This window comes from Dendrobium catenatum, unplaced genomic scaffold (assembly GCF_001605985.2).
Source record: "Dendrobium catenatum unplaced genomic scaffold, ASM160598v2 fragScaff_scaffold_651, whole genome shotgun sequence".
In the NCBI taxonomy this organism is placed as follows: domain Eukaryota; kingdom Viridiplantae; phylum Streptophyta; class Magnoliopsida; order Asparagales; family Orchidaceae; genus Dendrobium; species Dendrobium catenatum.
The window spans coordinates 1,591,843-1,606,610 of NW_021319113.1; the positions used below are offsets into that span (position 1 = coordinate 1,591,843).

The window sequence follows — 14,768 nt, forward strand, 5'->3', positions numbered from 1 at the left end:
AATTCAATTTGCTAATAGAGATTGCAATAAGTTACCACATCTTTGTGCTAACTTAGCCTTAGATGGTAATTTTTTTGTGGGAAGATTTAAATAATGTTCCTCCTAGTTTTTTTTTCTTTGGTTAAGGAGGAAAGTGATAATGTTTCTATCACTAAGTAGATTGTAATAACTTCTTTTATTTAAATGCATTTGCAGCTTTTTTTTTAAAAAAAGAAAAAACATATACATAAAGAATAAGCAAAATATACACAGAAATCATGTAGAAGGTGAGAAATATATAATATTATATCATTATCGGGATGTTTTTATTTTTTATGATTTCTTTAGCAAATACACAGTGAATACCAAGAAAATACGGAGTACACTTTATTTGTTGTATGCAATAACATACCTTTTTTTTTGCAGGTGACTCCTTTTCCTCCATTTGAGCAGAAGAGAATGTTGGAAGTTTTGAGAATAATTTTTTGCAGGAACCTCGGAGAATTGCGAATGCCGGAAAACTGTATTGGCGCTTGAAATGTGAAAAATTTCTGTCTTTTCATCTTTTTACCTTTATTTTGGGCGGGCAGATGTCTGTTCGTCTCCAGTCGGTCCGAAAAGACTAAACGGGTCGGGTTACAAGTCAAATGAATATCCCTAACTTTTCACATAAGCACACCAGACATAAAGATTTTATTGACATCCGAACATAACTCTATATCCGGATTACATACACAATAATTTCTCTCTTACATTTTTATTCTCCATCTCTCTCTCTCTCTTTCCTCTTCATGGGGTTCGTAAAGTCTTCTCCAGCTTCTCAGTGCGCCGATCTTCGAACCGCATACCACGACTGCTTTAATAGGTTTCACTTGCTCTCCTATTCTCTTGAAGATTCTTCACCCGATAATCTTGCTTGCTTTTGGAATGGATTCATCCGTGAATTCCAGGTGGTTTTCGGAGAGGTTCTCCAAGGGCAAGTGCGATAAAGAAGAGTGCGTCGCCGAGTGGGAAAAGTACAGAGGATGTCTTGCGGTGAGAAATTGTTTGCCCCTTCGTATTTCCTGTTAATTCTCTAATTTTCTACCTTTACTTGAAAAAAAAAATGAGAAGGTTCTTTTTTTTTTCTTCTTACGTGCTAGATGATAAACCACTTGGTTAATGCAACTTGTAAATCTTTCTTCATAGGTTTTCCCTTTTATATGGTTCGCTGCTTCTGAAATCCCTAGCAATGTGATCCCGATCTTTTTGCTAGCAACGCATAAGGTTCAATGTGGAATTTCATCACGGGGGTTAAGTATTGAATATTTGTGTACTGTAGTAATTCATATCACCTAAACCCCAAGGTGGTGTTTAGGGGATGGATAATGATATGAAGGTGTGGTTCTCGTGTATAGTATTTCATATGAAGAGATAAGAAAAGGAGCCTTGAGTGACAAGTTTAATAAATCCTATGTGAACCTGTGTTAAAATATTCACAAAAAATCATAGAATTAGAAATTAAAATCAAGAGTGTGTGGCTTACTCTATCTACTATGGGGATTAAACTATCAAAGGTTAATTACACTCAAGGACACCTTTTAGAGCAACTATTGATGTATAAAATATGCATTTATCTTGATTTATTTAGACTAGTTATCAAAGGAAAGACCATGATTCTATGACTCTGGATTGAATAGTTCAATTTATGCTTAAAGATGAATTAATCTTCATGGAAGAGAGTGAACCTCTGTGATCAAACAAGATGATCATCTTTTTGCATAAGAATTCTATATAGCTAAACTCGTTGAATCATCGAAGACTAAATAAATGATTATGACGGGCTCAACAAATGATAGTGGATAGGGAGTAAGAAATTCGGGAAATGATAAAAATAGCCTTAATTAGAATTTTATGGATCTATCATATCCAGGTTATCAAGTTTGAAATCATTTAATTAAGAAAATAGTTGACCTAACTCAACAGTGAGGGATTCTATCAATAATCATGAAGTGCATCGTCTAATATTAGCCTCATGATTTCAAACCAATGAAATAAACTCAAATTCCTTAGACAGATGAATTCTAAAAGTTAGAATTGGAAAAGATGAAGGACTTTCACTCTCTAGTGGTATAGGCAATTGCCCTCAGACATAAATAAATGAGATAGTGCAGTTTTACACAACTCGAGCCACTTAATTGGGCTTACAATCCTATCTGAGTCAGAGCTGTCACTATCTAGCATACGAATACCCCTAGGCATATTAAAATCCATGCCTAATAAAAGAGCTCTATCCTGATGGTCATCATATGTAATGTAAAGTTATCTATCCTTAAGTGTATGAGATATTTCTATTATGCATAATTGTTAGGCTTTGTTATGAATATTCCCTACAGAAAAGTAGTCAAGTTCCGGTGGAAAAATCCGACGCAAAACAAGCCAAATCTGTTGCTAAATTAGATTTACGGCGGATTATATTCTGATGCTAAAAGCCACGTCGGAAAAATATTTGCGTCAGAAAAAAACCGTCGTAAAGTTTTTATGGCGGATTTGCTGCGAAAATTCCGTTGCAAATTTGCGGCGGAAATTTGTGACTGAATTTTCACCGTAAAAGTCATCCAAAAAAAGATTACAACCCAACGAGCGCCAGCTCGTGAGTCCGAGCCAGCTCACCTTCCAAATCGTGAGCCGGAGCCTGCCCCCTGTATCCAATAAGAGCCCCAGCCTGCCCGCCAAACCAGTGAGCCCGAGCCAGGCTTGTAATATTTGCAGGAGATTGTAATATAATTAGTTAATTTGAAATTCTAAATTATTTAGTTAGTTTATTCAACTTTATAATTACCTTGGTGTATGTTTTTTGCTGATGATATTCTTTTTGTTGATAAGACTAGAGAGGGAGTTGAAAGTAAACTTGAATTATGGAGGTCACCATTAGAGATTAAAGGTTTTCGCTTGAGTAGATCTAAAACGGAATATATGGAGTGTAATTTTAGTAGTAATAGACCTAGTAAGGGGATTGTGACTTTGGGCTATCAAGTCATTAATAAGAGTACACGTTTTAGATATCTTGGATCTATTGTTCAGAGTGATGGTGAAATAGATGGGGATATTATCAGCATAATTCAAGTTGGATGGTTGAAGTGGAGGAATGCATTGGGCTTGTTGTGTAATAGTAAAGTACCCCTCAAACTTAAGGGAAAATTCTATAAGATTACAGTGAGGCCTGCAATGCTTTATGGTGCTGAATGTTGGCCATTAAAAGAGAAGCATAATATTAAGTTAAGTGTGGCAGAGATGAGGATGCTCAGGTGGATGAGTGGCTTTACCCTTAGAGATAGGATACGAAATGAGCATATACGTGAAAAGGTTGGAGTAGCTCCAGTAGAAGATAAGATTAGAGAGAGTTGCCTTAGATGGTTTGGTTACATAAAACGACGGCCTTCCATTGACCCGGTTAGGAGAGTAGAGGTATTAGATTTGGCTTATGTTAAGAAAGGTAGAGGCAGACCTAAAAAGACCTGGTTAGAAAATATTAGGAATGACCTTTCTTTATTAGATTTAAACGAGAATTTGACCTTTAATAGGACACAATGGAGAAAAAGTATTCATGTAGCCGACCCCACGTAGTGGGATAAAGGCTTGATGTTGTTGTTGTTGTATTTAACTTTATAATTAGTTAATTTAAACTTAACATATTGAACTAATTTAACTTAAAATTTAATTTAACAGTGGGCTTGTAATTTAACTTAGTTGAGTGCTTAATTTAAATTTAATATAATTAAATAATTTAAGCTTAATTTAATTAATTCAAAGTAGTTTTTTAGTTAATTTTAATTACAAGCAGTTAGTTAATTTATTCATACTGTGAAATTCTTAATTAATCCAAATCATGAAATTCAAACCGTAGCAAGTTAATTAATTCAAACCGTGAAATTCTTATGTAATTTAAGAAGTTTGTTAATTAGTTAATTGAATTAATTTAAAATTATTTATTAATTGTTTGCGGCAGAAAATCCGCCACAAAATTTTTGACGAAAATTCCGCCGCAAAAAATTCGTCAAAGATTTTCGTCGCACATCCATCGCCATTTTCTTCAAAAAAATTCTTCCGTAAAGTCTGCTTCAAACTATTAACTTTTTTGTAGTGATACACTAGCACTTTGGGGCTTTAATTGCTAGCTTGCTCAATCTTTTATCTCATCTAGGAGATACAAAAAGAATAAATTTTATTTTTAAGAAAATGTCTTTACAGAGCTCTTTAAAATTTTAAGTTAAGAAAGTCATTTCCTGAAATTTTTAATTATTTATTAATTTATTAAAGTTGATAGAAAAGATTTTATCCTAATAGTTTATCACAATATTATTTATATCCCGGACAATCGTATATAAATAATAAAACGAAGACAACATATTAAAATATTGTAAAGAAATTATATGAAAGTACAAAAAATTGTGTGACAATTATATATCAATAATAAAGATAAGATAGCATATCAAGTTACTGTAAAAAAATCACAATAATATACAACAGTGTGCACTGATAGCTATAAAATAATATGAAATATGCTGTCGCAACTTGGCAAGCTGACTTAAATATACCCCCTAATGATAAAAATAGAAGTTGAGCTTTTAAATTCATGCTTTGACACCTAAATATATGAAAAGATATAAATGAAAAAATGTAAGCCTTTATTAATCACTCTTCTCCTGGTCCTTACAACTTGATTCAAATGTATCTATCCTATTTGTTAGGTACTGGGAAGAGTATTGAAAGTCTATGTTGAGTCGAGAACCTTTGCCTATGTAAAACCCGCAAAATGCCATTTTAGGCTTCGCACGCTTTTCAAAGCGCCGCGACGAGTTTTAAGTGGAAAATTTGAGGTTGTCGGATTTCCACGGGAATAATTTTAGAAAATAGAGCGTAAAATTCTGATCGTTTTGATGTATAGAACACATAAGAAATTTTAAATATTTTAAAAATTAAAAATTTCGGAATATTTTTAATGACAACTTTAACCCTTATGCCTTTTGAGTAGAGAGGATGTTTAAGTGAGGGTAATTGGGACTTTGGGCATTTAGTATGAGGCCTCCACTCTAAATAGGGGACCGAAATATTTCGGTCCCCCATCCATGCTTGTGGACTGAACACGAAAGGAGAAGGGGAGACCGCGGGTAGGAGGCGACGCCGACTTTCCTAGGGTTGGTTTCCGACGACGATTCTCAAGGGAAATTGAAGGGAACTTGTAAGGAAGGCTAAGGTAAGTAGTTTGCTAGTGTTTCCTTTTCTCTTCCTTAAGTTTTCTCTAAAAGAATGAAATTAGGGTTTTAGGAAAACTTGAGTTTTCTTTAAGGTTCCTTTGAGAAAAGTTTAGGGAAGGGTTAGGGGAAGTTTTTAAACCCTAATGTGAAGTGTTTTTGTGAATAATATGAATTTTTGAAAATTAGGGTTTTGCTCAAAAAATTGTTTCTTTGAAAATATCTTCACAAATGAGGTTTCTATTAACCTAAGGAGGCTTCTAATGAAAAATATTGAATGAATGATGAAAGTTTTGATTTTTGAAATTTAGTGCTTTTTCCCTAATCATAGAATTTTGATCCCTATTGTTCTAATGAGCTTTTGGAAGAATTTTAGAGAGTATTATAGGGCTTTTTCATGAAATGCAAGTTTTTCTAAATTGTGGTTTACTTTAATTCGAAAATTAAGGATGTTTTAATTAATGTTTGGTTGTAGGAACAATGTTTGCTTATATAAGATCCATGATTTTAACTAAACCCTAATTGAGAGTGAATGGAAGTGAGAGATATCATGAATGGTGGAGGGGTTTAACTTGAAAGCGTAGTTATGACATTAGAAAGAACCCTTTTATTACTTTAGAATTAGGGGTTTAGGATATTGTATAGGGATTAGTTACTTATACTTTTCTTTGTATGTCTCTTTTGGATATTAATCACGTGGAGGGAAAGAATTTGATCGGACAAAAAAAGGGGTGCACGGATTGAGGTAGATGGAATGGAAGTTCTTATAAATTTAGTCAACTCTTCTTTCATTGCAATTACATAGAAATGACAAATTCTTTTATGCTCATTATGAAACTCTTATGGCTCATGTTCCCTTGGTTTACTTTCAACTCCCTCTCTAGTCTTATCAACAAGCAGAATATCATCAGCAAAAAGCATACACCAAGGTACATCCTCTTGCAAATGTCTAGTGAGAACATCCATGACTAAAGCAAAAAGATATGGGCTTAAGGCTGATCCTTGATGTAACCCAACCGAAACCGAAATGACAAATTTTTTTATGCTCATTATGAAACTCTTATGGCTCATGTTCCCTTGAAACTTCATGGACACTTGAAGTAAATACAAATATTCTCTTTATGCAAATGTACGATTCATGAATAGATCCCATGCTCATTTCTCTACTCTTACTATACATATCTTTCTTCTTTACATGCAAAAGCACACATAAGCATATCAAGCATGCATATCCCTAAGGAAACATACATTTGATTAGTTTATGAATGATTTTCATAAAACATCTCTTATGATTATATATGTAATAAGTGTATGTGCATGTTGACATGGGAGTATCATATGGTAAGGGAGGCTCTTATAACATGGCTTATAAGAGCCTCCTTTACCGTGTGATACTCTCGCGTCAACATGCACATACACTTATTACATATATAACCATAAGAGATGCTTTATGTAAACCATTCATAAACTAATCAAGTGTATGCTTTCTTAGGGATATGCATGCTTGATATGCTTATGTGTACTTTTGCATGTAAAAAAGAAATACATGTATAGTAAAAGTAGAGAAATGACCATGAGATACATTCATGAATCTTATATTTGCATAAAGAGAACATTTGCATTTGCTTCAAGTGTCCATAAACTTTCAAGGGAACATGAGGCATAAGAGTTTCATAATAAGCATAAAAGAATTTGTTATTTCTATGTAATTGCAATGAAAGAAGAGTGGACTAAATTTATAAGAACTTCCATTCCACCTATCTCAATCCGTGCACCCCTTTCTTTGTCCGATCAAATTCTTTCCCTCCACATGGTTAATATCTAAAAGAGATATACAAAGAAAAATATAAGTAACTAATCCCTATACAATATCCTAAACCCCTAATTCTAAAGTAATAAAAGAGTTCTTTCTAATGTCATAACTACGCTTTCAAGTTAAACCCCTCCACCATTCATGATATCTTTCACTTCCATTTACTCTCAATTAGGTTTAGTTAAAATCATGGATCTTATATATGCAAACAATTTTCCTACAAACAAACATTAATTAAAACATCCTTAATTTTCGGATTAAAGTAAACCATAATTTAGAAAAACTTGCATTTCATGAAAAAGCCCTATAATAGTCTCTAAAATTCTTCAAAAAGCCCATTAGAACTATAAGGATCAAAATTCTATGATTAGGGAAAAAGCCCTAAATTTCAAAAATCAAAACTTTCATCATTCATTCAATATTTTTCCATTAGAAGCCTCCTTAGGTTAATAGAAACCTCATTTGTGAAGATATTTCCAAAGAAACAATTTTTTGAGCAAAACCCTAATTTCCAAAAATTCATATTTTTCACAAAAACACTTCATATTAGGGTTTAAAAACTTCCCCTAACCCTTCCCTAAACTTTTCTCAAAGGAACCTTAAAGAAAACTCAAGTTTTCCTAATACCCTAATTTCATTCTTTTAGAGAAAACTCGAGGAAGAGAAAAGGAAACACTAGCAAACTACTTACCTTAGCCTTCCTTACAAGTTCCCTTCAATTTCCCTCGAGAATCGTCGCCGGAAACCACCTCTAGGAAAGCCGGCGTTGCCTCCTACCCGCGGTCTCCCCTTCTCCTCTCGTGTTCAGTCTTCAAGCATGGATGGGGGACCGAAATATTTCAGTCCCCTATTTAGAGTGGAGGCCTCATACTAAATGCCCAAAGTCCCAATTACCCTCACTTAAACATCCTCTCTACTCAAAAGGCATAAGGGGTACAATTGTTATTAAAAACTTTCTGGAAATTTTAATTTCTAAAATACTTAAAATTTGCTATGGGTTTTATGCATCAAAACGATCAGAATTTTATGCTTTATTTTCTAAAATTATTCCCGTCGAAATCCGACAACCTCGAATTTTTCACTTAAAACTCGTCGCGGCGCTTTGAAAAGCGTGTGAAGCCTAAAATGACATTTTGCGGGTTTTACAGTCTATACTTTATTGTATACAGAAAGCATTTAGTAAGATACAGTAAAAATAATATAGTACTAAATTAAGCCACCACTAGACATTTGCTTTAGTCATGGATGTTCTCACTAGACATTTGCAAGAGGATGTACCTTGGTGTATGGTTTTTTTTGATGATATTCTTCTTGTTGATAAGACTAGAGAGGGAGTTGAAGGTAAACTTGAATTATGGAGGTCAACTTTAGAGTCTAAAGGTTTTCGCTTGAATAGATCTAAAATTGAATATATGGAGTGTAATTTTAGTAAAAATAGACTTAATGAGGGGATTGTGACTTTGGGCTATCAAGTCATTAATAAGAGTACACGTTTTAGATATCTTGGATCTATTGTTCAAAGTGATGGGGATATTATAAGCATAATTCAAGTTGGATGGTTGAAGTGGAGGAATGCATTGGGCTTATTGTACGATAGAAAATTCTCCCTCAAACTTAAGGGAAAATTCTATAAGTTGGTGGTGAGACCTGCAATGCTTTATGGTGCCAAATGTTGACCATTAAAAGAGAAGCATAATACTAAGTTAAGTGTTGCAGAGATGAAGTTGCTTAGGTGGATGAGTGGCTTTACCCTTAGAGATAGGATACGAAATGAGCATATACGTGAAAAGGTTGGAGTAGCTCCAGTGGAAGATAAGATTAGAGAGTCGCCTTAGATGGTTTGGTCACATTAAACGGAGGCCTTCTGATGACCCGGTTAGGAAAGTTGAGGTATTAGATTTGACTTATGTTAAGAAAGGTAGAGGTTGACCTAAAAAGACTTGGTTAGAAAATATTAGAAATGATCTATCTTTATTAGATTTTAATGAAAATTTGACTTTTAACCGGGCACAATGGCGAAAAAGGATTCATATAGCTGACTCCACATAGTGGGACAAAGGCTTGTTGTTGTTGTAATGAAAAATACATATCATGTCATATATATGTTTAATACTTTTAAAACATGGGCTATATGATCATGACAATAAAATGAACATTTGAAATGTTGTTAGATTTTTTTAATATTATTTAATATTTTTCATTATTGGTATAGAGATTACAATATTTAGGAAAATTTTCTAAAAAATGAGAAAAATCTAAAAAATTTGGATTATATTCAAACATGCTTATAATGATTCTAGGTCTTAAGATTCTAGATCTTAAGATTTTGTCTGCGCATGAGGAAGCTAATGTTATGTTGAAAAAAATAGCTAGTGATATTAAGAATGTTGCAAAAGATGTGCTTGAAGTATCAAAGGGAAACTCTACAAATAGTAAAAATAATTGGTGATGAAATCAAAATGTACAAGAAAAAACATAAAATAAGAAGATTTGTTATAAACATTTGTTTAGTAATAAAAATTATGATAATTGAAAAAGATATAAATAGACCCGTAAAGAGCTTAAGAAAACAAATTGCAATGCAATGATTTTAGCTTTTAATGATTTATATAATATATTATATATCAAGGAGGTCGAAATATATATGTCAAATATATGTTTAATACTTTTAAAACATGGGCTATATGATCATTATAATAAAATGAACATTTGAAATGTTTTTAGATTTTTTTAATATTATTTAATATTTTTCATTATTGTTATAGAGATTACAATATTTAGGAAAATTTTCTAAAAAATTAGAAAAACCTAAAAAATTTGGATTATATTCAAACATGCTTATAATGATTATAGATCTTAATATTTTGTCTGCGCATGAGGAAAGCTAATGTTATGTTGAAAAAATAGCTTGTGATATTAAAAATGTTGCAAAAGATGTGCTTGAAGTATCAAAGGAAAAATCTACAAATAGTAAAAATAATTGGTGATGAAATCAAAATGTATAAGAAAAGACATAAAATAAGAAGATTTGTTATAAAAATTTGTTTAGTTGTAAAAATTCTGATAATTGAGAAAGATATAATTAAGTCCGTAAAGAGTTTAAGAAAGCAAATTGCAATGCAATGATTTTAGCTTTTAATGATTTATATAATATATTATATATTAAGGAGGTCGAAATATATATGTATAAGTTAGCTAAACAAAAAGGCATGAGTAATAAATATTTAGTTCAAGTGAAGTTATTAAGGATAAAGATCAAAAAGTGCTTTTATTTGAAAAGGATATTCAACAATGGTGGATGAAATATTTGGCTTAATTTTTTAATGAAGATTATGAGAATGCAATTGACTTGAGTGATCTTAGCATCCTAAATGAAAATAAAGAATTTTGTTTTTATCGGCATAGTAATAATGAAGTTAAAGAGGCTTTTAAATAAAAATGAAATGTGAAAAAGCTGTTGGATCTGATGATATTCCAATAGAGGTGTAGAAATGCTTAGGAGATGAAGCAATTTCTTCGCTCACTAAACTTTTTATTACTATTATGAAGATTAAAAAGATGCCATATGAGTGGAGAATGAGTGTGTTGATTCATATTTTTAAGAATAAATGTGATGCACAAGATTGTACCAATTATAGAGGAATATGTTAATATGTCATACTTTAAAACTATAGAAGAGGGTTATGGAGCATAGGTTGTGGCGTGACATTAATGTTTTTTAAAATCAATTTAGATTCATGCCAGTGAGGTCTACTTTGTAAGCTATACATTTATTGATAGATTTGATGGAGAAGTATAGAGAGAATAAGGAGGATCTACATATGATTGTTATTGATTTATATAAGACATATGCTAAAATTCCAAGAGAAGTGGTATGAAGAGTTCTACATAATAAAGTGGTTAATAATGCTTATATTCAAGTCATTAAGGATATGTATGCAAGAGCTGTTACTTGTGTTTAAACACAAGGTTGTTTCACCAAGTATTTTCCTATTTCAGTTGGATTACATCAAGGATCGGCTTTATGCCCATATCTTTTTACTTTAGTTATGGATGTTCTCACTAGACATTTGCAAGAGGTTGTACCATGTTGTATGCTTTTTGCTAATGATATTCTTCTTGTTGATATGACTAGAAAGGGAGTTGAAGATAAACTTGAATTATGGAGGTCAACCTTAGAGTCTAAAGGCTTTCGTTTGAGTATATCTAAAACTTAATATATGGTGTATAATTTTAGTAATAGTAGATATGGTGAGGGGATTGTGATTTTGGGCGCTAAGTCATTGATAAGAGCACACATTTTAGATATATTGGGTCTATTGTTTAGAGTGATGGTGAAATAGATGGGGATATTATTAGTAGAATTCAAGTTGGATGGTTGAAGTGGAGGAATACATTGGGCTTGTTATGTGATAGAAATGTCTCTCTCAAACTTAAGGGATAATTCTATAAGATGGTAATGAGACTTGCAATGCTTTATGGTGCAGAATGTTTGCCATAAAAGAGAAGCATAATATTAAGTTAACTGTTGCAAAGATGAAGATGCTCAAGTGGATGAGTGGCTTTACTCTTAAAGACAGTATATAAAATAAGCATATATATGAAAAGGTTGGAGTAGCTCCAGTGGAAGGTAAGATTAAAGAGAGTCGCCTTAGATGGTTTGGTCACATAAAATGGCAACCTTCCGATGACTCGGTTAGGAAAGTATATGTATTAGATTTGACTTATAATAAAAAAGGTAGAGATAGACCTAAAAAGACCTGGTTAGAAAATATTAGAAATGGCCTTTCTTTATTAGATTAAGATGAGAATTTGACCCTTAACATGACACAATGGAGAAATAGGATTCATGTAGCCGACCCACATAGTGACATAAAGGCTTATTGTTGTTGTTGTTGTATGCTTGTAATGATGTTTGGAGTTGAAAATTTGTTTTGTTTTGTTTTTTTTTTTTGAAAACTACAAATAACATTAAAATGAAAAGCTATTACAAACTACTAAAAAAAGAACAATCTTCACATTCCCTCTTTAACAAAGAAATAAAAGAAGAAGTAATGTTACCAATATCAAAACAGTCCCAAAGAAAATTACTACTAAGTGCATAAGTGGGACAAAAATCAGCCACTTTATTACAAACCCTATGAACAAAATGAAAGATAACATTTTCAAAACTATGCAAAAATATGAGATCCTTATTCCAAAATCTATCCTCCTTCCAATTAGAAGCCTTTATGGAATCACATATCATATTGATGATATTTCTATCGTCTCCTATAACAACCTCTTTGTACTCAAACATGCAATTTTGTAAACTTTCTCTAATAGCTAAAACAGCTTGAAGTTCTAATTGGGAGTTATCCCAATGCTTTAAGTGTTTGCCGAAAGCAAGAAGTAATCTACCTTTATGATCCCTTATTACTCCACCAATATCTCTAAGACTCGACTTTGCTAAAGAAGAATCAACATTGATTTTAATCCAGTCTAGTGGTGGGGGATGCCAATAATCTAAAAACTCCGAATGGAGATTAACATTCAAGTCTTCAAGAAATAGATTACACCTTGGCTGCAAAGTTGTCATTAAAACATTAACTTCAGTAAAAGAAGCTGAGGGCACTGAACCACCATGCTTAGCAAAATTCCGATTCTTCCACGAAAAATAAACAACATTAAAATAAACTCGAACAATGATTTGATTAGTTTTGTCAACCTTCTAAGTTCAACAATACCTTCCTATCATACATTGAAAAACCGAAACCATAAACCCCCACTCTCTAATTTTTAAAATAATCTCAACAAGATACTTACAAAGCATTGTAATATGAACAATATTCTCAATTTCAAGTCATCCTCTTACACAAGAAGTAGTTTGGATGAGTTTTCTTTGATTGAGGAATTCATTTGTTGGAAGAGCAATTTTACCAACTCTCCACCAAAGAAATGCACTTTTGGTTTAAGCTTAAATTTAGACAACCATTTCATGAAAGCATCCACTTCTTCATCATATAAATGATCCTGCTCGGCTTGATAAGCTAACAAAGTGATAGATTTTTCAAAATGCTGATGCAGTAACTCGATTTGATCTTACATAATATTTGAATAAACCAAAACCTGCATGATTAAGGAAATCAGCTCTTGATTACGGAATTTCTGGATTTATGGAATAACTCCAGTTTCCATCCGAAGATAAGAAATGTTGAACTTTCTTGTCTTGTAATACCACATGATCAATACATGAAAGCCATCTATTGAAACTTCTATCAAGGATCCAAGTATCATGTTGAGCCCAATACTATTGTCGGGATCGAGTCGACCGCACAAGGTGAATTTCGAAAGCAAAAGAGCACGAAATCGCGCATAATTCACCCGATGTGTGTCGACCCAAAACCCAAAATCGCCGAAACGACCTCCGTTCGGGAAACGGACAGCGTCGATGCGTCCGGAGCAACAGAAACAACTAAGATCGCCACCCATATTGACAAGGGTCAACGGTCAGCAAAAATTTAAATTTTGGGCACGCGAATCGAGACGACGACTTGTACGAGCGGGGACGTGGTGACTAACTCGATGCAAGATTAAAATTTTTTATTTTATTTTGTGCATTATAATTAAATTTTTGTTTAGAAAGAGAGGGAGAGAAAGGGGGATTTTTAAATAAGAAAATGTTTCTTTTAAATAAAAAATCCAAAAAAAACCCTAAAATACCCCTAAGCCCTCATATTCTCTCCCAACTGATCCCTTCTCCCCACTCACGCTCATTTTCACACCAAAGGCCGCCCCCCTCAAGATCTCTTGCGATTCTCCAAGCCTTCGGCCTCCCTCCTCCCTCCAAGGTTCAAGGTAAAGCTTCTTCCTCTTCCTCTCCTTCTTCTCCTCCATTCTTCTTCCTACATTCTTCTTCTTCTTCCTTCCCTCTTCTTTTTCTTCTCCATTTTCTTACTTACTTCTTCATTCTTCCATATTTCCTTTCATTTTCTTCCATTTTTCTCTTCCCCTCTCTTCTCCTTCCTCTCCTTCATCTTCTTCTTCTTTCTCCAACTTATCTTTCTCTAAACCTACAAAACCCTAACCCTAATCTTTTTTTTTCTTCACATCCACTCACCAAACCACCCACATCCCTTCACAAAAAATGTTCCTACACATATCCTACACCCACCCATTAAAAAAAATTCACCATCCATCATTTTCTCTCTCTAACCTAGAGAGAGAAAATTTTCTCTCTCTAGAATGAGAGTGAAATCTCTTCATGAATGGCTCTATCTTCACCCCAAGCATCTCTCCTCTCCACCATGCCTCCAAATTCCTTCCCTAGAGAAAAATATTTCCCTTCTCTCTTTCTCTCTCCAAAGATTAGAGAAAGAGAGATTTTCTCTCTCTAACCTCACTCACCCAATCTCCTTCACACCCTAAGCCTCTTCCACCAAAAAGCCCCATCAAATCCTCTATTTCCCTCTCTTTCTCTCTCATTGGCATCAAATCCTTATTGGCATCAAATCCTTGAGATATGAATCAATAGGATATGATTGATAGGGCACAAAGTCCTCTGTTAGCTGAGGTGGATTTAAATTTGTTCCCTTAGGCAAATACTCATCCCAGGTCTATAAGGTCCCCTTGGACGAAGCAACCCATGGCTGTCGACAAGGATCTTTCTGTCAGGTTGGGTCGACTACCTCTTCTGACTAAGTAGACCAGGGACCACGATGGCTCAGGACGACGGAACCATGGGATCTTGATCGGGTCCATCA

The 14,768-nt window shown here is 33.4% G+C and overlaps 1 protein-coding gene across 1 annotated transcript in view; it reads left to right on the forward strand.

Moving 5' to 3' along the window:
• Positions 1-746: 746 nt before the first annotated feature.
• LOC110115252 (uncharacterized protein At4g33100) overlaps positions 747-14,768 on the forward strand; it is a 32,207-nt gene continuing 18,185 nt past the window's right edge. The window contains exons 1-2 of the mRNA XM_020848442.1: positions 747-844; positions 930-1,014. Coding sequence (XP_020704101.1) covers positions 771-844; positions 930-1,014 — 159 coding nt within the window. The 5' untranslated portion in view covers positions 747-770. The remainder of the gene's footprint in view (positions 845-929; positions 1,015-14,768) is intronic.